At 49.0% G+C, this 27,881-nt stretch overlaps 1 protein-coding gene and 1 non-coding gene across 2 annotated transcripts; both read left to right on the plus strand.

Annotated features, from left to right (window-relative positions):
* Positions 1–420: 420 nt before the first annotated feature.
* Positions 421–27,709, plus strand: LOC139029631 (tumor necrosis factor receptor superfamily member 26-like). The gene is made up of 10 exons (XM_070457832.1): positions 421–521; positions 7,801–7,888; positions 8,598–8,726; positions 10,377–10,491; positions 11,953–12,026; positions 19,057–19,203; positions 19,691–19,716; positions 20,685–20,945; positions 26,246–26,287; positions 27,468–27,709. Exons 1-9 carry the CDS (start codon positions 480–482, stop codon positions 26,267–26,269), a joined length of 906 nt encoding a protein of 301 aa, XP_070313933.1. The 5' UTR covers positions 421–479; the 3' UTR covers positions 26,270–26,287; positions 27,468–27,709.
* Positions 27,493–27,599, plus strand: LOC139031952 (U6 spliceosomal RNA). Its single transcript, XR_011484501.1, has one exon. It is a non-coding gene; the product is annotated as a U6 spliceosomal RNA (small nuclear RNA).
* Positions 27,710–27,881: the final 172 nt, after the last annotated feature.

The following is a 27,881-nucleotide window of genomic DNA, read 5'->3' on the forward strand; positions in this document are numbered from 1 at the left end:
GGAAGGGTCTCACCCCCTTGAATCCTCTCATCCATTGCAGGGCATCCCACCCACCTGGGTCTAACCAGCCGCTCAGAGGATCCGAGGGGGTCGGGGGAGGAGGGGAGACAGACGTGAGGTTTGCAGCAGCCTCAGAGCACTCGCCGGAGCCCCTGGGGCATCTGGGCCCGAGGGCGCGCGCGCCGCGGGAGCCGCCTGGGCTGGGCTGGGGGCTGGGCTGAGGGCTGGGGCCTGGGCCCCCGGGGCGTGCAAGCAGGGTTGGTGGTGCGGGCAGGGAAGCGCAGAGCCGACGGTCCCTCACCCCACCCCACCCCACCCCACGTGGCTTTCGCTGGGGGGAAGCAGAAAGGGCGGTTCTTAAGGACGCCCGGCAGCCGGAACTCCGCTCGCGATTGGGCGGCGGCGGTGTCACGCTCCGGAGGGGGCGGTGCCAGGTCTGCCTATTTAAGGGTCGCCGCAGGCTCCTCGGCAGCGTTACCATGGCCGGGGAGCTTGCGGTGTTGTTCGTGGTCTGGAGTCAGGTGGGACGGCAATGGCGGGGCCCGGGGCCTGGGCTGCGGCGCTCGGGGTGGGAGGATCCGGAGATCCGGGGAGGACGGTGTGCCGGGGCGCGCGCCCCAGTGAGGCTGGAACCGGCCGGGGCACCCTAGAAGAAAAACTTGGATGAAGCGCGAGTTTCACCGGAAAGGAAACCGGTAACACCCCGCACTCAGATACCCAGCAGGGAAGCTTCCCCATCCGGGGCCCCTTGCGGGGTCCAGCCTGTTGCACCCATTCTGCCTGGCAGGGAGCGCTGAGGGGGGCTGGCGGAGAAAGGGCGTGGCGGGGGGCGCTGGGGCGACGGACGGGCGCGGAGGAGGCCGGCGGAGATGGGAACCGGCCGGGTGTGGGGGGAGCTGGAGGAGAAGGGGGCGCGGGGGGCGTGGGGGCCGGGGGATGAGACAGCGGAAACCTGACCGCACGGTGCAGGCCAGCCACAGCCTCAGCCTCAGCCCCTCGGCACGGTCAAGGTCCTCTTAAATTTAAATGGTCCAGTGTGTGACTCTTGCCGGCTGCCTCGTGTTTTGCCCCCAGGGAAGATGCTTTGGTGCCTTTTCATCTGCCTGTTGACCAGTCATAAATCTTTCTTGGTGACGTATCTGTTTTAATCTTTTGCTCATTTTCTTGTTTTTTTTTTCTTCTGATTGTTCAGTTTTAAGTATTCTTTATGTGCTTTGGATATAAATCTTTGACCAGATAAATACGCTTTTCAAAGGTTTTGTCCAAATTTGTGGCTGCTCTCTTCATTCTCCTAACCCCATCTTTTGTAGAAATTTTCTATTTTGATGAAATCCAGTCGATCAATTTGTCCTCTGTGACTGTGCTTTTAAGCTTCCTGTTTTCTCCTAGATTTTCTTCCAGCAGTTTTTATAGTGATATCTTTTATTTTTTTAATTTTTATTTTATTTTTTGTTTTGCTCCCCTTGTGGCTCAGCTGGTAAAGAATCCACCTGGAGTGTGGGAGACCTGGGTTGATTCTTGGGTTGGGAAGATCCCCTGGAGAAGGGAAAGACTACCCACTCCAGTATTCTGGCCTGGAGAATTCCATGGGCTGTATAGTCCATGGGGTTTCATCACTGACTCAATGGACATGAATTTGAGCAAGCTCCAGGAGATGATGAAGGACAGGGAAGCCTGGCGTGCTGCAGTCCACGGGGTCGCGAAGAGTCGGACACGACTGAGTGACTGAACAATAACAAGGGTCTAACTCCATTTTTTTGCACGTAGATGTCTAGTTTTCTCAATACCATTTCCTCTAAAGACTGTTCTTTCCCCATGAAATGGTCTTGGCACTCTTGTCAAAAATCACTTGACCACATACGTGAGGTCTGGTTTTGGGCTCTGTTCTATTCCAGATATTTGTCTTATGCAAGTACCTAAATGTAAACCCACTCCAATATTCATGCCTGGGAAATCCTATGGACATAGGAGCCTGATAGGCTACAGTCCATGGGGTCACACAGTCGAACGTGACTTAGCAGCCAGACAACTGTTTTGATTATTGTATCTCTGCAGTAAGTTTCAAATTCTCTAACTTTGTTCTTTTTTTTTTCAAGACCCTTTTGGCTATTCTGGGTGTCTTGAGACTCTATATGAGTTTCTGTGTGGATTTTTCTTTGTGCAAAAAAATTCATTGGGATTTTGAAAGGGATTCTATTGGATCTTTAAATCACTTTGCACAGCACTGACGTCTTCACAATGTTCGGTCTTCCAGCCAATGAACATAGGGTGTCCTTACACTTATTTATGTTTTCTTTAAGGACTATTTATACTTTTCTGTTTACATCTATCACCTTGCTTCAGTTAATTTTTCACTGTTTTATTTATTTTGATGCTATAGTAAATGGATTTAGTTTCTTTATTTCTTTTCTTAATTGTTCACTGTTAGTATGTTGAAATGCATTTAATTTCTTGTGTTGATTTTGTACCCTGTACTTTTTGCCAAATTTATTTTTGATGCTAACAATTTTTTAATGTCACAAAATGACATATTTATGTTCTGTGCATAAAACATAGATGAATAATTGTTTTATGCATTTGCCTTTAAAATGTGTAGGAAAGTGGGGCTTCCCAGGTGACTCAGTGGTAAAGAATCTTGCCTGCCAGTGCAGGAGATGCAAGAGACTTGGGTTTGATCCCTGAGTCAGGAAGAGCCCTTGGAGGAGGAAATGGCAACCTACTGCAGTATTCTTGCCTGGGAAATACCAAGGACAGAGGAGCCTGGTGGGCTGCAGTCCATAGGGTTGCAGAAAGATGGGCATGTACACATAGCAAGGAGAGATGAGGGTCACCGAAAAAAAAAAATTGTGTGGGAAGTAAACGCTGAGTTACACACCAGTATCGTAACACTCCCTTTTATAACGTCTGTGCGTTTCCCCTTTCTCTTTCCATGTAGGCCTGAGTTACTGTGTAGTGACCTTTTGTTTCAACCAGGCTCACTTTAGCATTTCTTCCAGGGCAGGCTGCATGTCAACAAACTCCCAGTATTGCTGGATATAGAATTCTAGGGAACAAGGTTTTTGTTTCGTTTTTTAGCATCTTGAATGTATCAGCATATTGCCATCTTGAATCTGTGGTTTCTGATGGGACATCTAGTAATCTGATTGAGGGTTCCTATCATTTCTGTCTTGCTGATTTCAAGATTTTCTTTGTCTTGGGACAGTTTGATTAGATGATTCAATGTGACTCTCTTTGAATGCATCCTACTGAGAGTTTGATTAACCTCTTAGATTTATATCCTGTATCAAATTTGGGATGTTTTAGGCTGTTATTTGTTCTAATAATCTCTCTGCCCCCTTTTTCTCCGTCTCTCCTCTTCCTGAGGCCTCACAGTTCATATGTTGGCTCCCCTGACAGGGTGCTGGAAGTCCTCTAAGTGGTGTTTAGTTTTTTAAATCTTTCTTCTTTCGGTTATCAACTGTTTTGCCTTAATGTTCTCTGACTCTTATCTTTTGCCTGCTCACACTTACTTTTGAATCCCTCTAGTGAATTGTCCATTTCAGTTACGGTACTGTTTCACTACAGGTTTCCTTGTTAACTTCCTTTTCAGTTTCCTCTGTCTTTATTGATGTCCTTCTTATGTTCATGTATTCTTCTGCTGACTTGGTCCCTGTTCCTTTAGCTCTTTGAACATCTTTAAGACAGTTGGTTTAGAGTTTTGTTTAGTAGCTCTGCCGTCTGGTCTTGCCCAGGAATGGTTTCTATCAGGTTTGTTTTTTTTCCTCTGAGTAGGCCATGCTTTCCTGTTTCTTCGAGTGCCTTGTGATACTTTTGCTGAAAATGGGAGGGGGCGGGGAACTGGTGCTGGTGTCCCACTGAAGTCCTCGAGTTGAGCTGGAGTCTTTTCTAGGCCTCTCTTTATTCTTTTTTACTTAACTTTTAAAAAGCAGCTTTCTTGAGAAATAATTCACAGATCAGGGCTTCCCTGGTGGTCCAGTGGTTAAGGGTCCGCCTTGCAATGCAGGGAACGATCCCTGATCTAGGAAGGTTGCGCATGCCACAGGGAAGCCCCGCCTGAGCGCCACATTACTGGGCCCAGGCTCTAGAGCCTGCGCTCTGCAATGAGAGACGCTGCTGCAGCGGGACGGCCACGCGCGGCAGCCAGAGAGCAGGCGCCACGGGCAGCAGCCGTGAGGACCCGGCATGGCCCAGCAGCTAACTCAATCAAAATGTAGTAAAAAAGTAGTAATTCACACGTCATACAATTCCACCCATTTAAATACTTTTTTTTTTTTTCAGTATTTTCATGATCTGTGTAACCACCACCACAGTCTATTTTAGAACATTTTTCCCCTCAAAAAGAAATCCTTTTTTTAATCAACCCCTATCTCCCCATTTTTTTTCCCCTGGTGGTTCAGAAGGTAAAGAATCCACCTGCAATGAAGGTGACCTCAGTTGGATCTCTGGGTCGGGAAGATCCCCTGGAGGAGGGCATGGCAACCCACTCCAGTATTCTTGCCTGGAGAATCCCCATGGACAGAGGAGCCCGGCAGGCTACAGTCCTTGGGGTCACAAAGAGTCCAACAAGACTGAGCGACTGACCACATCTCCCCATCTCCCCTCACCCTAAGCAACCACTAATCTACTGTTTGTCTCTAGTTTCCTGATTCTAAACATTTCATATGAATGAAATCATAAAATACATGAGCTTTATGGTTGACTTCTTTTACTTAGCAGAAGGTTTTCAAGAGTCATTCATGTTTTTCAAGGCTCATCCATAATATTCCATTGTATGGATTTTTCCCATTTTGTTTAACTTTTAAACACAAACCTGTTGGTGAAACTGTGGATAAACAGAAACGCTTTGTGTTCATTTTTTCCCCTGTACCTAATGACCCGCTCGCCCTCGCTTGTAGTTTCAGCAGTTTCATTTATTGTTGTTTAGACTCTAAGTTGTCTCCAAGTCTTTGCAACCCCGTGGACTTAGCACACCAGGCCTCCCTGTTCATCTCCATCTCCCTGAGTTTGCTCAAACTCATGTCCACTAACTCGTGATGCCGTCCAACCATCTCATCCTGTCATCGCCTTCCCCTCCTGCCCTCCGTCTTTCCCAGCATCAGGGTCTTTTCCATTGAATCAGCCCTTCCTGTCAGGTGGCCAAAGTATTGGAGCTTCAGCTTCAACTACAGTCCTTCCAAAGGATATTCAGGGTCGATTTCCTTTAGGATTGCCTGGTTTATCTCTTTGCTGTCCAAGGGCCTCTCAAGAGTCTTCTCAGCCCCACAGTGTGACTGCGTCGTTTCTTTATGGTCCAAGTCTGACACCCATTTGTTTGTCCTCCACCCTGAGAGTAACGGGCACAGATTAGTTATCTCTTAAAAATTTCAAAGTAATTGGTTTCTCCTCTGAAGCAGTCCGAAGTATATTTCTTCAGAAGATAAAATTTCGCTTCTATGAGACCCTTCTTGACTCACTCCTCAACTTGACTGCGTTTCTTTACATCCCGTCCTAACTGCCTTTGGGCTGTTTGTTCCTCTCTCTTTTCCTTTTATTTCCCAGCCTGTGGGATTAGTTCCCCGACCAGGGTCAAACTCACCTTGCCCGCGTTAGAAGCTCGAGGCTTAGCCTTGGAGTGCCGAGGAAGCCCTCTCTCTGACTCTCTTGAACCGTCATTGTTGTCTAGTCATTGGTGCAGTGTTTACCTCGTCAGGAAAATCCACTTGACTACGCTGGTGAGAGACTCTACCAGCTTCTTTAACGGTGCATCCTTACCGAAAGCACCCTCTGTACCGTTGCTCATTGCGTGAGTTGAATTTTTCAAAAAACGAATGAGCTCATATTTAATCTCCATGGAACTATCTCTTTATTCCGTAGCCTTAGCACGGTTGAACGGCGCTGACAGATCGTATAATAGCGTGTTTCTCAATTTGGCTTTATCTCATGGCTTCTCATTTGCAGTGAAAATACTGTCTCGGTGATGTCGGGTTCTGGAGGCTTGGTTCAGGTGCTGGCTGCCAGGTTTCTTTGCTGTAAAATCACTGTTTCCCTGTGTCGTTACCAAGTATCTTATATGGAGTTGCTTTGAAATCATGTAACTGTTCTTTTCTCTCATATTCATTTATGAATGTTAGCATTTATTGATGATTCGAGAGAAGAATCATCTTCTACTTTTTTGTAAAGTAGATTTTCTTCTTTAAAGCTATTCAAGTACTTTTTCTCTGTGAGTTTTTGCTTCATTTTTACTAAGGTGAAAAATAAATCAGAAAAAAAAATACAAATAGAGTGTTTGCCATCAGGCGGCAAAAAAAAAAAAAAGGATCTGGAAGACAGGGCATAAGGGAAGCAGAAGTCGGAAAAGAAAGGGAGAAAAGAAATCATAGAGAAAATGTGATATCAGGAACAGAAGAGGAGATGGTAGAAATCGACTGAGAGTGCGAAGCCAGTGCATATAAGCAGGTTAAACTCATTTGTGAATTATCAGGATGAATTAGAAAAGTCTTGTACCTAAGAGACAGTCTTACGGCAGAAACAGCCTCCTGTAGTGCAGGCGGACAGACAGAGGGTATGAGCCAAGCATATTCTCACTCACAGCATCGTCACAGTCAGATCGGAGAGCATGCAGGCTAGAAAGCATCCCCGACTCGTTGACCAGAGGGGCAAGCCTCAGAGGAGGTAACAGCGGATCGTGCGTTCCGCTTTCACCTGTGATAGGATCGCTTTGAGTACAGAATTAACCACCCAGACCACATCCATAGAGGAAACCACGGTTAGGTTCCTGTGAGCCTCTGTCAGCACATTGTCATCAGCCTGTCAGTATGTAATCTTGGTTTACGTGTGTTTCTGTTTAAAGACACCTGATTTAATATAGACTTAATTCACTACCTGGGAACTCACGGCCAGTGGCACTGTATGGCCTGCCTCTTCAAAGTTTATTTAAGATGCCTTTTTTCTACATGTGTAGACACTTCACAGCCTTCTGTCCTTCAGAACACCAGGTGAGACTGGCTTGGAGACCTTGCTTTCCTTTCCTTTTTGCCGAGTCACACGGCATGCTTGATCTTAACAAACACATTTCAGTAAGTAGGCAAGTTCAGAAACACTGAATTCAGCAAACAACTGAGGCTCAACTGTCCTAGAGAAACAAACGTGAAATCGTATATAAACAGTAACACCTCAAAATACAGAGAGCAAAGAATGACGTAATTACGCGATGAAATCTAGAGTCCGCAAACTTGGTACGAGAGCTTAATGTCCCTCCAGGCCAAGGAGTTGAGCAGGATAGGAGATCAGCGGGGCTGTGCAGTGATCGGGACCTTGTAATTGACGGGCTCCTCTGTGTTGGTGAGTGTGCGCGTTCACGTGCGCCATGACGTGCACACTCACGATACACAGACGCTCAGACCCCTGTTCCCAACACACAGACAGTGTCCTTTCTTGGCAAAGTCTGTGTGCAACTGCTGAAAACATGAACTGTATGCTAGAAGAAAATCAAAGACTCACTAAATTCCAAAGGATCACGACCACAAAGGGCCTACTTCTGACCAGGCACAGGGTATAGACGTCAGCCACGGAGGTGTCAACAGACCCACATGCACTTGGGGATGAAGGAGCGTGCTCCCCACATAACCCTGCTCCATACTGTGAGCAGAGCTGCAAGGAGGCCGAGGAAAGCCCCCGGCCTGAGCCTGCCCAGCAGCGCCCTTTCCACAAGGGAGGCAGTACCCCGGGGAGCTGGCACTCCCTGCTCAGGGTGTCAGCGTCTGCTTCCGTCAGGAGCGGAGACATCTTCTGAAAATGCCCGTGTCCCCTCTCCCATCCAAGGTGACTATGGCAACAGCGGAGACCATGTGTCACCCAGACGAATATGAGGTTCCAGGCAAGCCTTCTTGCAGCAGAGTCTGCCCGGCTGGTGAGTCTGGGGTGATTTCCAGGGAAGACTTCCTGCTTGGGAGAGGGGAGGTCGGGGACCCTTTGAACACAGCTGGGCGCAGCCTGTGGGGAGAACCCAGCTGTCTGGGGCGGGGGAGAGTCTGTCCTTGGCAGCCACCAGCACCCTGAACCCCGTCCACACACACAGACACGCCCATGTGATCAGCGAAGTCCCTTCCCAGCCCCTCTGTGAGGGGCAGCTGTCCCGTCCCCACGGGCATCCCCCGTCGCGCACACCTGCACACAGGCCGCATCTCGTCCGGGAACCTGTGCCTCCCAGGGGCCCGTGGTTCAGAGCCCAAGCACCTGCTACCTGGACCCATAGCCCTTACCCTCCCCATGCTCCCCAGCCCACCCACCTGTACACACACTGCAGACGTTCACACACACACATCTCTGCATTCACACGCACACCTGCACGAACCACATGTAGGGAACAAAGGGACGCTGTTGGTCTGACTTGAAGTCTTGTGACCTTGCTCCAGCGCCCAAGCGCTGCAAGGCCCCGGTAAAAGCTGGGGGGTGATCTGGGTCCCTAGTCTCTGGGACGGACACCTGTCCAGCTATTCCCAGGAGACTGGGGTGGGTTGGGGGTACTGTGCAGGGGGTCTGGTCTCCAGGTGCCTCGGGACCTCCTCCAGCTGACTGGGCGGGGTCCCCACCTCCCCTCCATGTCCCACCTCATGCAGGCTATCACGTAAGCAGACCCATAAGCCAGGACCACCCCATCGGAGCCTGCTCGCCGTGCGAGCCTGGAACTTTCAGAGCTCATCCCAGCGTGGAGACCCAGTGCATGCTGTGTGCCCAGTGCAGAGAGGGTGAGTAGTGGCAGTCTCGCTCACATGCCCCGTCGACCGGCCCGTGGGAACCTCCCCAAAGGCAGCGATTGGTCCCAGAGGAGGGTGGCGGGAGCCGTCATCATGGAGTGCTTGTTGGTCACGATGCGGTGTGTGTTGCCTAAAGAAGCAGCTACAGGTCATTAGGGTTTCAGACTTGCTGAGTATCAGTATGGTACACAGAAGTTCTTCTATCTCTGTGTATCGATGACATTGTTTAAATAGGTAATTTTCCATTTTATTTGTCTTTAACTGGAAGATAATTGCTTTGCAATGGTGTGTTAGTTTCCACGGTACAAAAATGTGAATTAGCTAAGTGTATGTTTGTACGCCCTTCCTCTTCAGCCTCCCCTCTAGCACCTTTGAAACGTAATTTAAAAATACCACTTGCATTGGCAAAAAACAAAAATTTTTTGGAATGAATCTAGTAAAGCATGTATAAATATACATGTGAAAAAACTACCTTTAATGAAACACAAATGCAGAGAGAAATACCACAATATAGTAAACAAGAAGGCTCAGGGTTTTGTTTTTCTTTTGTTTTGGCTGTGCTGTGTGGCTTGCAACATCTTAGTTCCCAACCAGGAGTTGAACCTGGGCCCCGGAAGTGAAAGCTTCAAGTCCTAACCACTGGACCACCAGGGACCTCGTTTAGTGTTTTATAAGGATCAGTTTTTCCTGGAATGGTGCTTAGATTTTTGTGCATTCCCAATGAAAATTTCAGTATATCAATGTATAAATCAATTCATCTTGCCATAGACTTTAAACTGATACAATTTTTATTTTTAAGAGGTAAAAAATGTGAGACTTTGCTGGTGGTCCAGTGGTTAAGAATCACCCGCTGATGCAGGGCACAAAGGTTCATCCCCTGCTTCTCGAAGATCACACATGCCCCAGAGCAGCTCAGCCCGTGGGCTGCAGCCGCTGTGCCCACACGCACTAGAGCCCGTACCCTGCAGAAGAGGAGTTACCACAATGAGAAGCCACAGCAAAGAGTCGCACCCGCTTGCCACAACTGGGGAGAGTGTGTACACAGCAGGGCAGAACCGCACGGCCAAAATTAAATGCATAAATAACAATTTTAAAAAAAGGTAAAAACGTCCCAGCAGGAGTTGTCATGAGCATGCTGTGCTGACACCTGCTGGAACAGCTTCCTTCTTTGCTGGAAGATGAAAACCAAGATAGCACCCTAGCTGCCCCTCGTATTAGACTCTGAGCAGAGGCAGTGAGGCAGAGCGATGTTCACGCGGGGGCAGAGAGTTGGCTCCGTGGAAAGAGCCGCATAGACGTGAGATGTGGGTGCGGCTCCGGGACCCAGCCCTTCGCAGGTGGAAGGGCAGAACCCTCCAGCGATGCTGGGAGAGACCGTTCTCGGTCCACGCCGAGTAGGGCTGTTCTGATCTTCCTGGAGAAATGAGTGGACATGTTGATTTGGGGTGTATCTGAGCAGTTGGCCCTCTGCCCCCAGCCCAGATCACTGGGGCACCCACCGCTCCTCCTCTGACACCCAGCCGGCAGGGGTGAGGTCTGGAGGTGGTTGCATGTGCTGAGCCTTTGACTGAACCTGGACGTGGCCGGGAGACAGGACGGAGTCCAGGCCCCGGTGACTGACCCTCAGCCCACCTCCAGCAGATCAGGAAGTGGTGAAGCGCTGCTCCCCGACCAGCGACCAGGAGTGCCAGTGCCGGCAGGGCAAGTTCTTCTGCGACTCCGTGGACTGCACAGAAAGCTGCATCCGGTGCTCAAGGTACCACCCAGCGGTGGGAGCCGGCCAGCAGGCCTGGGTGGGAGCTCTTTTCTCCACTCACTGCCTGTTTGTTTTCGGGTCACTTAGTCAGCCACCCCCTGCCCAGAGCCTCTGTTTTCCCATCTGTGTAATGGGGCTAATGGTAGCACCGGCCCCAGTGAGGAGCCCTGAGGATTAAGGCAGACGAGTCACCTGGAGGTTTCCACATGGGGGCGAACTGGAGTCATCGCTCATTCATTTCTTCCTGCTTTCAGTCACTCACTCATGTATGACTGTGAGCCCCGCTGTGGCCTGCGAGGTCATGTTGCAGGCCTGGGCCCCAGCAGTGGTGGAGAGCATCCCAACACATATGCAGTGATGGGCTCGTGAGAGACAGAGGGGCTGCAGGAGACAGGGCCCTAGAGCGGAGGCCAGGGAGGGCGGGATGGACGATGGAGCCACAGGACGTCCAGGGGGAGGAGAGCTGTAGGTGGGGGGCGCCCCCCAGGCCCTGGGGCCCAGATGGGGTGGCCAGTGCGTGTTTTCTGCCCTTGATGTTACAAAGCATCACGACCGGGAGGCTTTTGAAAAACAAGAAAAATGTATCCTTTCGCAGTTCTGGAGACCGGAAGCCGGAAATCAAGGTGTCGGCAGGGCCAGGCTCCCGCCGTCGGCTCTCGGGAAGAATCTCTCTCGCTTCCTCGGCTTTGCCGGCGCTCCTTGGCGCTCCTTGGCTTGTGGACGCATCGCTTCAGTCTCTGCTTCTGCCTTCCAGGGATCTTCTCCCGTGCGCTCTGTCTCAGCATCTTCACATGGCCTTCTCTCTGTGTGCATACAGTTTCCCTCTTGTGAGGATGCTGGTCACTGACTGAGGCCCACCCTGATCCGGTGTGACCTCCTCTTAAAGGGTTACGTCTGCAGAGACCCTGTTTCCACATGAGGTTGCGTTCTGTGGTTTCTGGTGGGCTTAGATTTGGAGCAGACTTTGAGGAAGACGCTCACAGTGGTAAAGCCACTGGTAAAATCACCTGCGTTTGTAGATGCTTAAATACAACTCAGACCAGCTTGCACTGTTGGCTCAGGATCCTGCCAAGTCCAGAGGAAGGACCGCCTCCAGGTCTGGGTGGATCAGCTCTGGCTCGTCCCTTTCTCCTCGAGCCGCGTCTCAGGCTGCCTTCCCTCCTGGCAGAGGTACGGCCACGGCAGGTCCAGTCCTCGTGGCCACACGCAGAGCTCTGTCCGGGGACACGGACAGAGCTCTATCCCCCATCTATCAGAGAGTCCTAAGTTTTATTCTCATTGATCCAGTGTGGGCCAGATAGCCCAGCACATGCCAGACACTGGTGATCTGAAACCTCATGGGCCTGCTGAGGATGTTGGGTTGGTCCCTCTAACCCCTGACCGGTGGGTGGTGAGTAAGATTCTTTGGGTCGGCCCAAGCAAGGGGAAATGATGCTCACAATTTCTTTATTCTTCTCTCAGGTGTAAAGACAGTGCCGTCCTTCAATCCTGCAATGCCACAAGTGATACGGTTTGTGCCACAAATCCACAGTCAGGTAAGGGTCTGATTCCATCTCTTAAATCTGTAAAGGCCAAGGTTGAGGCTCTGAGGGTCCCAAAGTCCCTGCTGTCACAACTCATCTCTGCTGCTGTAAATAAGCCTAGAGGTTGTGATCAGAGGTGGTTGGCTATGTGTCAGTAAAACTTTATTCATTAAAGTGGGCTGTGGGCCATGGGTCATCATTCGTAGACTCTGTCTTGAGTAAACAGAATCCTTGTGGACAAGTTATGGCTTCCTTGTCCTTGTCCCATGAGTTCTGGCCGTGTGGGCTCAGTCTGTGCCCACTAGACTTGACCAGGTAGCAGGCAGAAGGGACTGACAGCCCTGTAAGACCTGTCCTTCCTGACATCCCAACACCTGGCCACGTCCCTGCTTGGCGGGGCCTCGGACGGGACTTAGGAATGTGAGTTGGGTGCATGCCCCCAGCAGAACTGATGCCCCACTACTAAGTATCTCTGCAAATCTGTGCAAGACTATTTTCCTTTTCTTTTTTTAAATTGGAGTCTTGGTGATTTACATTGGTGCAAAGTGGCTCAGTTACACACACAGACACATATATGTGTGTGTATGCTAAGTCACTTCAATCGTGTCCGACTCTCTGCGGCCCCATGGAATGTAGCATGTCAGGCTCCTCTGTTCATGGGATTCTCCCAGGCAACAATATTGGAGTCGGTTGCCATGCCCTCCTCCAGGGGGTCTTCCAAACCAAGGGACTGATGCCATGTCTCTTGTATCTCCTGCACTGGCAGGCGGCTTCTTTACCACTAGTGCCACATGCTTCCTCATAGCTCAGCTGGTCAAGAATCTGCCTGCAATGCAGGAGACCTTGGTTCCATTCCTGGATCAGGAAGATCCACTGGAGAAGGGATAGGCTACCCACTCCAGTATTCCTGGGCTTCCTTTGTGACTTAGCTGGTAAAGAATCCGCCTGCAATGAGGGAGACCTAGGTTCAATCCCTGGGTTGGGAAGATTCCCTGAAGAAGGGAAAGGCTACCCACTCCAGTATTCTGGCCTAGAGAATTCCATGGACTTTATTGTCCATAGGGTTGCAAAGAGTTGAACACAACTGAACAACTTTCACTCACTCAGCACCACCTGGAAAGCCCCATATACATGTATATAGTCAAAGCTATGGTTTTTCCAGTAGTCATGTATGGATGTGAGAGTTGGACCTTAAAGAAGGCTGAGCCAAAGAATTGATGCTTTTAAACTGTGGTGTTGGAGAAGACTGCTTGAGAGTCTTCAAGGTCTGCAAGATCAAACCAGTCCATCCTAAAGGAAATCAGTCCTGAATATTCATTGGAAGCACTGATGCTAAAGCTGAAACTCCAATACTTTGGCCACCTGATGAGAAGACCTGACTCCTTGGAAAAGGCCCTGATGCTGGGAAAGACTGAAGGCAGGAGGATAAGGGGAGGACAGAGGATGAGATGGTTGGATGGCATCACCGACGCGATGGACATGAGTTTGAGCGAGTTCCAGTGGATGGTGAAGGACAGGGAAGCCTGGCGTGCTGCCGTCCGTGGGTCCAGAGTTGGATATGACTGAGCGACTGAGCAGCACCAGCAAATATATACATCCATATTCCTTTTCACATTCCTTTCCATTGTGGTTATTATCACAGGATACTGAATGTGGTTCCCTGTGCTATACAGTAGGACCTGTTTTCCTGTTTTGTAGACAGTGATGTGAGTCTGTTCATCTCTAGCTCCTTATTTATCCTTCTCTCACCACTACTTCTTTGGTAGCCATAAGTTTGTTTTTTTATGTCTGTGGGTCTGCCCTTGTTTCCTAAGTTCATTTGTGTCATATTTTAGATTCCTCAGATAAGTGATCTCACGGGGTGTTTGTCTCGCTGACGTCACTTCGTGTGATCATCTCTGGGTTCCTCCCGGTCTCTGCTGAAGTCTTGCCCATTTTTATATGGGCTGTCTGGGTTTTTATTCTCTCATTTTTGATGCTTATCTAGAAACATTGATAATTACTTATAAATGTGGGACCCAAGCTCTTTGTGTTGGGGTATCTGGGCCTCTTGTGGATAAAGGTCCTTCATTTTAACCAGGTCAGGTTTGTGGCTGTTTTCTGCCAGGGTTGGTGTTCTTCCTGTCCTGAGTGAAAGACCTTTGCTCAGCTGGAGGAGGTGTTCTGTCTCGTGAGCTGCCAGCAGCTTCTCTTTGCCACGGTGCAGGACCACAGTGGTGTCCGTGTGGTGTGAGCGAGGGGTTTTTCCCACTGCACACATCGGCGACACCGCATCGTGTTTTGAATCTAGTCTCTTCTCCACCCTGAGTGTTACTGGGTCATCAGTGAGCGCCGTGTCCCCCTGGGCTTCCCTCTCTTCCAGGGTCTGCTCCACCTTCCTGCTGGCCTTCTCGTTGGAGCCCGAGTCCCCCTTGCCACCTTCCCCAAGGTCATCATTTACAGTTACATTTTTAAATAAGCTTCTTGATTTCCCGCTGATGTGAGTAACAGAGAAGTGTTTTGCTTTTTACTGGAGTATAGTGGAATTACAATGTTGGGCTGGTTTCAGGGGTACAGCAAAGTGAATCGGTTTTAAAAAAGATAACTTGTTTGCTTTGACTTTTTGGTTGTGCTGCGTCCTCTTTGCTGCATGCGGGCTTTCTCTAGTTGCAGAGAGCGGGGCCCCCCTCTAGTTGTGGTATGCGGGCTTCTCGTTGCACTAGCGTCTTCTGTTGCCGAGCACAGGCTCTAGGGTACACGGGCTTCAGAAGCTGTGATACACGGGCTTAGTTATCCTAGGGCGTGTGGAATCTTCCCAGACCAGAGAGTGAACCTGTGTCCCAATCATTAGCAGACTTAATTCTTAGCCAGTGTACTACCAGGGAAATCCTCTGTCCACTCTTTTTGAGATTATTTTCCCATATAGATCGTTATAGGGTATTGAGTAGGGTTCCCTGTGTTACGCAGCAGATCCTTATTAGTTATCTCTTTTATATATAGAAGCATCTATGTGTCATTCCCCTTCTCCAACTTTATCCCTGCCCCCCCCACACACACACAGATACTGGTAACTAGCAGCTTGATTTTGCATCTGTAACTTCTGTTTTGTAGACAAGTTCATTTGTAACCATCTTTTAGATTTCACATACAGGTGATATCACATAATTGTCTTTCTCTTTCTTACTTACACTCAGTATGACAATCTCTCTGTCCATGCATGTTGCTGCAGATGGCATTATTTTCTTTTTACGGCTGAGTAATATTCCATAGCATATATGTACCACATCTTCATTATCCATTCCTTGTTTGTTTGTTTAACTTTTCATTTTATATTGGAGTATGCATGTGTGCACGCACAGTTACTAAGTCATGTCCAACGCTCTGCGACACCACGGACTGCAGTCCGCCAGGCTCCTCTGTCCATGGGCTTTCCCAGGCAAGAATACTGGAGTGGGTTGCCATTTCCTTCTCCCTGGGACCTTCCCAACTGAGAGATAGAACCCAGGTCTCTTACTTTGGCAGGCGGATCCCTTACCTCTGTGTTACCTGGGAAGCCACGTTGGAGTATAGCCAATTACAGTTTTCAGTTAGTTCACTTCAGTGGTTCAGTCATGTATGACTCTCTGTGACCCCATGGACTCCATCATGCCAGGCCTCCCTGACCATCACCAACTCCCGGAGCTTGCTCAAACTCAGGTCCATTGAGTCAGTGACACCATCCAACCATCTCATCCTCTGTCATCCCCTTCTCCCGCCTTCAATCTTTCCCAGCATCAGGGTCTTTTCTAAGGAGTCAATTCGTTGCATCAGGTGGCCAAAGTATTGGAGTTTCAGCTTCAGCATCCGTCCTTCCATTGAACACCCAGGACAGGTCTCCTTGGGGATGGACTGGTTGGATCTCCTTTCAGACCAAGGGACTCTCAAGAGTCTTCTCCAACACCACAGCTCAAAAGCATCAATTCTTTGGCTCGCAGCTTTCTTTATGGTCCAGCTCTCATATCCATATATGACCACTGTAGAAACCACAGCTTTGACTAGACGGACCCTTTTTGGCATTATAATTTCAGGTGGACAGCAAAGGGACTCAGCTATACATATACATGCATCCATTCTCTCCCAACAGAGAAGGAAATGGCATCCCACTCCAGTTTCCTTGCCTGGAGAATTCTGTGGACAGAGGAGCCTGATGGGATACAGTCCATGGGGTCACAAAGAGCTGGACACGACTGAGCGACTAACAGACCCTCTCCCAAAGTCCCCTCCCATCCAGGCTGCCATGTAACATCGAGCACATTTGTCTGTGCTATTCAGTGGGACCTTGTTGGTTATCCATTTTAAATTACAGCAGCAGATACATGTTGATCCCAGGCTCCCCAACTATCCCTTCTCCTCTGTCTTCCCCTCCTGAGCAACCATAAATTCATTCTGTGAATCTGTTTCTGTGTTGTAAATAAGTTCATTTGTATCCTTTCTTTTTAGATTCCATATATAAGGGATGTCATACAATATTTCTCCTCTGTCTGACTTATTTCACTCAGTATGACAGTCTGTAGGTCCATCTATATTCCTGTAAATAGCATTATTTTATTCTTTTTAGTGGCTGAGTAATACTCCATTTTAAGTATGTACCACGTTTTCTTTGTTCATTCTCTGATGGACATTAATGTTTCCACGTTTAGGCTGTTGTGAATAGTCATGCTACGAGCATCGGGGTGCATGTATCTTTCTATTTAGTTTTTTAAGGAACCTCTACGCTGTTCTCCACAGTGGCTGTACGGATATGCATTCCCAAGATGAGTGTAGGAGGTTTCCCATCTGTCTACGCCCTCTGTGGCATTTATTGTTTGTAGAGTTTTTGCTGATGGCCATTCTGAACGGTGTGAAATGATAGTTGATTGCAGTTTTGATCTGTATTTCTCTAGTAATTAGTGATGTCTGGCATCTTCTCGTGTACTTTGTAGCCATCTGTGTGTCTTCCTCAGAGAAATGTCTATTCAGATCTTCCACCCATTTTTTGATTGGTTTCTTTTTTTGGTGCAAACTGCATAAGCTGTTTGTATATTTTGGAGATTAATCCCTTGTCTGTCTGTTACTTTCTTTGCAAATATTCTCTTTCATTCTGAAGGCTGTGTTTTGTTTTTTCCATTTTGCCTATAGTTTCCTTTGCTGTGAAAAGCTTTTAAGTTTAACTAGGTCCCATTTGTTTGTTTTTGTTTTTATCACTCTCGGAGGTGGATCAAAAAAAGATCTTACTGCAACATGTACCAAGCCTCTTCTGCCTACGTTTTCCTATAAGAATTTTATAGCATTCAGCCTTACATTTAGGTCTGTAATCCATTTTGAGTTTATTGTTGTGTACAGTGTTATAGAGTGTTCTGCTTTCATTCTGTTATGTTTAACTGTCCAGTTTTCCCTTCACCGCTTTTTAGAGAGACTGTCTTTGCTGCATTGTGTATTTTTGCCTTTTTTGTCAGAGGTCAGGTGGCCTCAGAGGTCAGGCGGCCAGAGGTGCTGGGTTTTTCTCTGGACTTTCTGTGCTATTCCATTAGTCTCTGTTTTTGTGTGAGTACCATGCTGTTTTGATGACTGCAGCTTTGTAGTATAGTCTAAGTCAGGGACCTTATTCCTCCAGCTCCATTCTTCTTTCTCAAGATCACTTTGGCAAGTTGGGGTCTTTTGTGTTTCCATACAAACTGTGGCATTTTTTGTCCTGATTCTGTGAAAACTGCCATTGATAGTTTGATAGGGCTTGCATTGAATTTGTAGACTGCTTTGAGTAATACAGTCGCGTTCACAATGTTTGGTCTTCCAATCCAAGAACATAGGATATCTCTCCATCTGTTTTTGTCATCTTCTATTTCTTTCATCAGTAATTTATAGTTTTCAGAGTATACATCTTTTTGCCTCCTTAGGTAGGTTTATTCCTCAGTTTGTATTCTTTTTAATGTGGTGGTAAATGGGATTGTTTCCTTGATTTCTTTTTCTAATCTTTCATTGTAGGTGTGTGGGAATGCAAGATTTCAGTGTATTAATTTTGTATCCTGCAACTTTACCAGATTCACTGATGAGCTCTAGTAGTTTTCTGTAGCATCTTTAGGGTTTTCTCTGTAAACAATGACAGTTTCACTTCTTCTCCAATTTGGATTCCATTTATTTTTTTTTTCTTCTCTGTTTGCTGTGGTAAGGACTTCTAAGATGATGTTGAGTATTAGTGGTGAGAGTGGGTATCCTTGTCTGTTCCTGATCTTAGAGGAAATGTGTTCCTCTTTTCACATTGAGTACAATGTTTGCTGTGGGTTTGTTGTAATGGCCATTATTATCTTGAGGTAGGCTCCCTCTGTAACCTGCCAACACTTTTAAAGGCTCTCTTAACACCAGAAGTAAGACAGAATGAGGCAGGGCTACTCTGAGAGTAGAGAACAGCCTTCAAGCAGAGTGAGGGTGCTGCGTGGACTTGCTCCCTCCTGCTTGCTCCTTGGTGGCTCGCCACATCAGGGCAGCCGAGCCGCCCAAGCTCCGAGGGGCCTGCGCTGCACCCGGTGTCTCTGTGGCTGCATCTCCTGTGGGTGCTGGGAGCTCAGAAGAGTGAGGAGACAGCCCACTGCTCGTGCCACGCGTCTCCCCAGGGCGGACCCTGCCCTGTCCCTTGGGCCAGCGTGGCCCAGCCTGGGTGCCGGGAAGACTGCCGTCCGCCCCGCCAGTCCCCTCCAGGCTCCGCCGCCTGCTGGCCCCGGGGTGTATGTGCAGCTGCCCCCACGCCCCCCTGAGCTCGTCCCGGGACGCAGGGCCTCTTGCTGCCCTGCTGACAGGTCAGACCTGCTGCTGCTTCGAGGGACCAGAGCAAGATCCCCCGCGGCCTCTGAACCCAGGGTTCCATGTGAACAGGAATGGTGAGCCTGGCTGCCTCCCACTGGGGAGGTCATGGCAACTGTCAGTGACAGAGAAGGAGTGCGTGGCGGTCTGGAGCGCATTGGTGCTGCGCCCACTCCTGAGAGAGCAGTCACTTGGGTGAGGAAAGGGTGCCTGACCCTGTGACAGCATCCCCTGTTTTGCTTCCTTCCAGGAAACCCGGGGTCACCATGGGCCTGCAGGGGTGTGGATGTGCACACTTGCACTACCATCTACTTCATCACCGTCGTCATCCTCATCATCATCATCATCATCGGCTCAATTCCTGTATGCTATTTTGTTGTCTGCCGTAGGAGAAAAGGTTGGTCAGAGTCATGTTGACCTGGAGGAAGCTAGGTCAACAAAGGCATCAGGAGCTCAGAGAAGGGGTCTGGGGTCGGTGTGACTGGGCAGGAGCCTCTGGTATAAAATTCAGATCAGTTCACATTCTAACTTGGGGCCTCACGTGTGTGTGAGCTCAGAGCCACCTGCTGTGTGCCTCCCGACATGCAGGGCCAGGTCCGCTGCTGGACACAGGGTGTCCCGGGCACTCTGGGCCTGGAAGCAGGGACAAACTGGTGCTGCTCCAGCCCCGGGGCCCTGGGGGAGGCGGTGCTGCATCCTGGGGAGGCTTACTGAGTAAGTGCCCCTCCTGTTTTCCCAGCTGCACAGGTGTTCCAGTCAATTTTTTTCCGTAGCTGTAAATACACTTTCTTTGTTGTAAATTTAAAGTACTTCCTCTCGCTCACAGATATCACTATAACGGTTAATATGATTGTTTTCATTTCTCTCTCCTTTTTGATTTGCAGGAAGTTGGAATATGCTAAGTGGCTCTGTAAGTATCGCCCCGGGATTTGTCCAGGGGTGCCCCAGGAGACATCCCAGGGTGGGCGGGGCAGCCCCAGGCCTTCCCACCTGCGTCCACACCTGGCCTGTGTGATGGGGTCTGCGCCCACCTTACCTGGGCTGTGGAACATCTGTTCTGGATGACTTGAATTCTGCTGAAGCAAGGGGGACAGGGACATCCTGTGGGTGCCTGGGGCTGCAGACAGATCTGGATAGAGGGGGACTTAAAAAGTGCGGCAGTTGGAGAAGGAAATGGCAACCCACTCCAGTATTCTTGCCTGGAAAAATCCATGGACAGAGGAGTCTGGCGGACTGAAGTCCATGTGATTACATGACTGAGCATGTGTGCATGAGGGTGGAGGGAGATGGGTTGGTAGCAATAAACTGGTAGAACTAAAAAACAAAACAAAAAAGTGCGGCAGTTACTGTTCCCACAGTTCTGGAAGCCAGAGATCTGAAATCACAGCTTGGCGGGGTGGTTCCCTGGGTGCTCCGGGGGAGGGTCCTTCCTTGCTGCTCCTAGTGGGGGCTGGACGTGCCTGGCGCTCCTCAGTTGGTGCGTGATTGCTCTACTTCTGGCTATCTTCCCTCGGCCTCTCCCACTGTGAGCTTGTCTCTGAGTCTCTCCTTGTAAGGACACTGACTTCGGAATATAGGTCCCAGTCTTACGCAGTAGAACCTCAGCTGCACAGACGCTATTTCTACCTAGGCCCTCTCACAAGTTCTAGGGGTGAGGATGTGAATGTATCTTCGGGGACCACCATCCAGCCCCCCCGCAGGGTGACCTGGGACCCCCAGAAGCTGGTGGTAGAGAGGAACCTGACCCCCAGCAGTATTCCTTTCTAAAATTGCACACGCTCGCTTACCTGTCAGACAGTTCATTTGTTCCCTAAAGTGGCTTGAGAAGGGCTTGGCCTGCAGGCTCCTGTCACCAGAATGAATGTCTTTATCCTTTAGCCCCCAGGAACCAGGCAGTCCAGCGACCTTGAGAATGGCCCACCAGCCCCGGGTGGGGACACCAACCTAGAGTTGCTGAAGAAAGCCCCGCTGGACTCCAAGGGCCCTGGAGGTGCTGAGCCGCTGCAGTTGGCTAACGGAGGTCTAGCAGCGCCAGGGCAGCCAGAAGAGCAGACCGAATTCTCGAGGCCCCCAGGACCGCCGGCCAAGCAGAGCCATCCACCTCTGTCGATGGCTAGGAGCAGGAGCTCAGACCATCCGGTGAGTGTGCACCAGGGCCCCGCCATGCGGCGGAGCTCTCTCTGCAGCAGGGCTGTGTGCGGGGCTCCTGCTGAGTTCCCAACTCAGTCTCCTGGGCTGCCGTAACCTGCCCACACCTGCGCAGGGAGTGGGTGTTTAAACACGGATTGTAGCGTCTCATGGTCCTACGTGGGAATACCAGTCTGCCTGACCTGCCTCCTGAGAAACCTGTATGCAGGGCAAGAAGCAACAGAACTGGAGAAGGAGCAACAAACTGTTTCAAAATTGGGAAAGACGTGTGTGAAGGCTGTATAGTGTCACCCTGCTTATTTAACTGCTGTGCAGAGTGTAACATGCGAAGTGCGGGACCGGATGGATCACAAGCTGAAATCAAGAGTGCAGGTAAATGTCAACAACCTTAGATGTGCAGATGACACCACTCTAATGGGAGAAAGTGAAGAGGAACTAAAGAGCCTCTTGATGACAGTGATAGAGGAGAGTGAAAAAGTTGGCTTAAAACTCAACATTCAGAAAACTAAGATCATGGCATCTGGTCCCATTACTTCATGGCAAACAGAAGGGGAAACAATGGAAACAGTGACAGACTTTATTTTCCTGGGCTCCAAAATCACTGAGGATAGTGGCAGCAGCCATGGAATTAAAAGACACTTGCTCCTTGGAAGAAAAGCAAACCTAGACAGCATATTAAAAAGCAGATGCATCGCTTTGCCAACCAAGGACCATATAGTAAAAGCTATGATTTTTTCAGTAGTTATGTACAGACACGAGAGTTGGACCATAAAAAGAAGACAGTGTGGAAGAGCTGATGCTTTCGAGCTGTGATGCTGGAGAAGATGCTTCGGGTCCCTTGGACAGCAAGGAGATCCAACCAGGCAACACTAAAGGAAATCAACCTTAAATATTCATTGGAAGGACTGATGCTGAAGCTGAAACTCCACTACTTTGGCCACCTGATGCAAAGAGCTGACTCATTGGAAAAGACCCCGATGCTGGGAAAGATTGAAGGTGGGAGGAGAACGGGATGACAGGATGAGATGGTTGGATGGGATCAACGCGATGGAAATGAGTTTGAGCAAGCTCCGGGAGTTGGTGAGGGACAGGGAAGCCTGTTTTGCTGCGGTCCATGGCCTCAGGTCAAATGACAGGGAGGGAACACAGCCCCGCCCATCAACAGAAAATTGAGTTAAAGATTTACTGAGCACGGCCCCACTCATCAGAACAAGACCCAGTCTCCCCCTCAGTCAGTCTCTCCCATCAGGAAGCTTCCATAAGCTTCTTATCTGTCTCCATCAGAGGGCAGAGAGAATGAAAACCACAGTCACAGAAAACTAACCAATCTGATTACATGGACCACAGCCTTGTCTAACTCAAGGAAACTATGAGCCATGCCATACAGGGCCACCCAAGACGGACAGGTCACAGTGGAGAGTACTGACAGAACGTGGTCCACTGGAGAAGGGAGTGGCAAACCACTTCAGTATTCTTGCCTTGAGAACCCCATGAACAGTATGAAAAGGCAAAAAGATAGGACACTGAAAGATGAACTCGCCAGGTTGGTAGATGCCCTAAATGCTACTGGAAATCAGTAGAAAAATAACTCCAGAAAGAATGAGAAGGAACCAAAGCAAACCAACACCCAGTTGTGCATGGGCCTGGTGATAGAAGTAAGTCCAACGCTGTAAAGAGCCATACTGCATAGGAACCTGGAATGTTAGGTTCATGAATCAAGGAAAATTGGAAGTGGTCAAACAGGAAATGGCAAGAGTGAACATCGACATTTTAGGAGTCAGCGAACTAAAATGGACTGGAATGGGTGAATTTAACTCAGATGATCATTATATCTACTACTGTGGGCAACAATCCCTTAGAAGAAATGGAGTAGCCCTCATAGTCAACAAGAGTCCGAAATGCAGTACTTGGATGCAAACTCAAAAACGACAGAATGATCTCTGTTTGTTTCCATGGCAAACCATTCAGTATCACAATAATCCAAGTCCATGCCTCAACCAGTAATGCTGAAGAAGCTGAGGTTGAACAGCCCTATGAAGACCTATAAAACCTTCTAGAACTAACACCCTAAAAAGATGTCCTTTTCATGACAGGGGACTGGAATGCAAAAGTAGGAAGTTAAGAAACACCTGGAGTAACAGGCAAATTTGGTCTTGGAGTACAGAATGAAGCAGGGCAAAGGCTAATAGAGTTTTGCCAAGAGAACGCACTGGTCATAGCAAACACCCTCTTCCAACAACACAAGAGAAGACTCTACACATGGACATCACCAGATGGTCAACACCCGAAATCAGATTGATTATATTCTTTGCAGCCAAAGATGGAGAAGCTCTATACAGTCAGCAAAAACAAGACCAGGAGCTGACCTTGGCTCAGATCACGAACTTCTTATTGCCAAATTCAGACTTAAATTGAGGAAAGTAGGGAAAACCCATAGACCATTCAGGTATGACCTAAATCAAGTCCCTTATTATTATACAGTGGAAGTGACAAATAGATTCAAGGGATTAGATCTGATAGAGTGCCTGAAGAACTATGGACAGAGGTTTGTGACATTGTATAAGAGGCAGTGATCAAGACCACCCCAATAAAAAGAAATGCAGAAAGGCAAAATCGTGCCTGAGGAGGCCTTACAAATAGCTGAGAAAAGAAGAGAAGTGAAAGACAAAGGAGAAAAGAAAAGATATTCCCATTTGAATTAAGAGTTCCAAAGAATAGCAAGGAGAGATAAGAAAACCTTCCTCAGTGATCATTGCAAAGAAATTGAGAAAAGCAATAGAATGGGAAAGACTAGAGATCTCTTCAAGAAAATTAGAGATACTGAGGGAACATTTCATGCGAAGATGGGCTCAATAAGGCACAGAAATGGTATGGACCTAACAGAAGCAGAAGATATTAAGAAGAAGTGGGAAGAATACGCAGAAGAACTGTACAATAAAGATCTTCACAACCCAGATAATCATGATGATGTGATGACTCACCTAGAGCCAGATATCCTGGAATGTGAAGTCAAGTGGGCCTTAAGAAGCATCACTATGAACAAAGCTAGTGGAGGTGATAGAATTCTAGTTGAGCTATTTCAAATCCTGAAAGATGATGCTGTGAAAGTGCTGCATGCAATATGTCAGCAAATTTGAAAACTCAGCAGTGGCCACAGGACTGGAAAAGTTCAGTTTTCATTCCAATTCCAAAGAAAGGCAATGCCAACAAATGTTCAAACTACTGCACAATCGCACTCCTCACACACTAGCAAAGTAATGCTCAAAATTTTCCAAACCAGTACATGAACCGTGAACTTCCAGATGTTCAAGCTGGATTTAGGAAAGGCAGAGGAGCCAGAGAGCAAATTGCCAACATCGGTTGGATCATTGAAAACACAAGAGAATATCAGAAAAACAGCTACTTCTAATTATTGACTGTGCCAAAGCCTTTGACTGTGAGGATCACAGCAAACTGGAAAATTCTTAAAGAGATGGGAATACCAGACCACCTGACCTGCCTCCTGAGAAATCTGTATGCAGGTCAGGAAGCAACAGTTAGAACTGGACATGGAACAACAGACTGGTTCCAAATTGGGAAAGGAGTACGTCAAGGCTGTATATTGTAGCCCTGCTTTTTGTAACTTATATGCAGAGTACATATGGACTGGATGAAGCACGAACTGGAATCAAGATTGCCGGGAGAAATATCAATAACCTCAGATATGCAGATGACACCACCCTTATGGCAGAAAATGAAGAACTGAAGAGTGTCTTGATGAAAGTGAAAGAGGAGAGTGAAAAAGTTGGCTTAAAACTCAACATGCAGAAAACTAAGATCATGGCATCTGGTCCCATCGCTTCATGGCAAATAGATGGGGAAACAGTGGAAACTGTGGCTGACTTTATTTTTTTGGCCAAAGAAAAATGGCCTGCTGGGAAACAGCAGGACTGAGGACGCTCACCCCCCTGGTGCTGGGCCCTGCAACCTCCTGAGGGGTCAGCAGAGCGGGACGTGGCACTGGAGACGGGGCTGCAGGGGCGGCGGCGGGGGCGGGGGCTCAATCCCGTGATGGGGGTGAGTTGTCCCGGGGTGGCCACATCAGCCGTGTTCAGCGGGAAGGGAGCATTCCCATCCTCCGTGGTGTCCCAGCTTGGCGACACCTGAAGAGGGTTTGCCAGCTGAGCAGGCACCCGCCCTGTGGCCCCAGGAAGGAGCTCGAGGGCATGATGAGGAGCCCTAAGACTGGGTGAGGGTGGGCATTGAGGGGCAGGGTGCCTGAGATGAGATGCTGGGCCCCTGTGGCTTGACTGTGGCACAAGCCTGCGGCTTGAGGACTCCTGACACTGTGGGGTCTGTGAGTCGGGCGCCCTGACGTATCGTCTCAGGGAGCCGGCGGCCTGAGACAAACAAAGTGCAGGAGTTGGGACCCCCAGCCGGTGTCCGAGGGGGGACACTGGGAGGGTCAGGGTGGGCAGGCTGCGCCCTGGGTGTCCCCCCCGGGGCTGCGCTGCAAGAGGGCCCCTGTGCGTGCCCTGCCCTTCCAGCCACGGCACGGGGGTGGTCCCTGCCCGCCTTGGGCAGAGGCAGAGCTGAGATTTAAACGTGGGTCAGGCTTCCGGCCGCAGGCCCAGGTGAAAGCGAGAGTGGAGCTGCTCGTCGTGTCTGACTCTTGGTGACCCTGTGGACTGTAGACTCCCAGGCTCCTCCACGCGTGGGAGTTTCCAGGCACGACCACTGGAGTGGGGTGCCATCTGATAATAAAGGGAACGCCTGCCCTGGTCCAGGGAGAACCACGTACTTGGAGCCGTCTCTCGTGGTGGCTTCTTCAGGCAGGTCAGTCTGAAGCCCTGTCCAAGCCGATTTCCCTGAACTGGGAAGCTCTGTGGAGCCGTCACTAGCGTTTGCCCACCGTGCATGTCTGTGGACCCCTGTCCTCCCCACTGTAGGACGGGCGGGTGGAGCAGGGCCTGGGTCTGGAGAAGTCGTGAGGCCATTGGGAGCAGCTGGGACCCCTGCCCACCCGGGCAGAGCAGCGCTCACTGTCCAAGGTCGCCCCTGCACCCAGCGTGTGTCCTGGGGGAGCGTGGCCCCGAGGACACCATGGGCCCCGAGGTCTCCGTTGCCCTTGGAGGTTGGGGCGGGCTCCCCACAGGCCAACTCACGGGTCTTCTTATGTCCATGGAGGCCCACCGGCCTCCACGCCACTGGTCCCCCTAAAAACCAAGTTTGGGTTCTATTTCTGTAGAGTTCCTTTAAGAGGCCCCAGAGATTTCTGCTCCTAGAACAATGTCATTCTCCTCTCTCTGCAGCAATGTGACGAGAACAGTTTTTGAAAGATGTTTCCTGCGATGGTAAGTAATCTAAATTCTTCATTTGTTTTTGTTGTTGTTTATTTATTAATAGTTTTTTTTTATATTTGTTGATGAAGTTTTTCATGTATTTCTTTAGGCTTAAATCTTCTTTGTTTGACATGAATGCCAGGGCCTAATGTCTTTCTGTTTGAGAAAGGAGAAGCTTAGGGTACTTTCCTGTGGTCTGAAGATCCACTTTTTTCACATTTACCAGTGACATTAGAGCAACAGTTATTTGTCAAATAGAAATTCTGTGGGGTTCATCAGGAAAAGGTAGAATGTTGGTTTTATTTTATTATACATTCATGGGGTTTTTTTTTAAGTTTTTTTTTTTTAATGTGGACCGTTTCTAAAGTCTTTTCTGAATTTTGTTACAATATTACTTCTGATTTATGTTTTTTGATTTTTTGGCCACAAGTTATGTGGGATCTTAGTTCCCAATCAGATGTCGAACCTGCACCCCCTGCATTAAGAATTCCCAAATAATGGACCACCTGGGAAGTCCCTACACTCTTGCTTTTAAGAAAAAACACGAGTCATGATAGGAATTCTTATCTAACTAGATTAGCAGGTCCCTGTTGGCTGGGTTGCTGTGTGTTCACTGGCACAGGAGTCCACGAGTCAAGGTTTATCGAGCACATACTACATGCCGGGTGCTTTTTATAATCTTATTCTAACAGCCCTGGGAGACTGTGTCATCACACAGATTTAAAACATGACCACCCAAAGCTCAGAGAAGCTACAAAACTTGCCCAAGATCTCACCACCTGACCTAGTCCAGCACTCACACCAGAAGCCCTACCCGTCCCAAGCCCCTCACAGCATGTCTCTGGGTGGCAGGGCAGGGCAGGGCAGATGCCCACGTGTGCTGCATCAGCAAGGCTGACTTGCCTGAGTTTCCTTGGTTCCTTCTCCTAAGCCCTCCCAGCTCCAGTAAGGAATCAGCAACGGACATGTAAGGAGACACGGCAGGTTGCCTCCTGGCCTCTTGGCTTGGCCCCTTCTTCAGGACCATCTGAGCTGGCACAGGCCCCCCAGGTCACAGGCTGTGGTGTGCAGCCCAGCGCCGAGCCCTTGGCAGGTGGAAACGCCTCTAGGAGTACACTCCCAGGGCAGGGTCACTGGATACTCTTGTCTTCCAAGAATATAAACAAACTCTCTCTCTTTTTTTTTTTCCCAGCCATCAATAAGAACTTGTGCAATCTGTGCTTGCTTCGGCAGCACATATACTAAAATTGGAATGATACGGAGAAGATTAGCATGGCTTCTGCGCAAGGATGACATGTCCATTCGTGAAGCATACCATATTTTTGGACTCTATGGGAGAAGGCAAGGGTGGGATGATCTGAGAGAACAGCATTGAAACATGGATACTATCAAGTGTGAAACAGATCACCAGCCCAGGCTGGATGCATGAGACAAGTGCTCAGGCCTGGTGCACTGGGATGACCCAGAGGGATGGGATGGGGAGGGAGGTGGGAGGGGGGATTGGGATGGGGAACACATGTAAATCCATGGCTGATTCATGTCAATGTATGGCAAAAACCACTACAATATTGTAAAGTAATTAGCCTCCAACGAATAAAAATAATTG

This window comes from Odocoileus virginianus, chromosome 28 (assembly GCF_023699985.2).
Source record: "Odocoileus virginianus isolate 20LAN1187 ecotype Illinois chromosome 28, Ovbor_1.2, whole genome shotgun sequence".
NCBI lineage: Eukaryota > Metazoa > Chordata > Mammalia > Artiodactyla > Cervidae > Odocoileus > Odocoileus virginianus.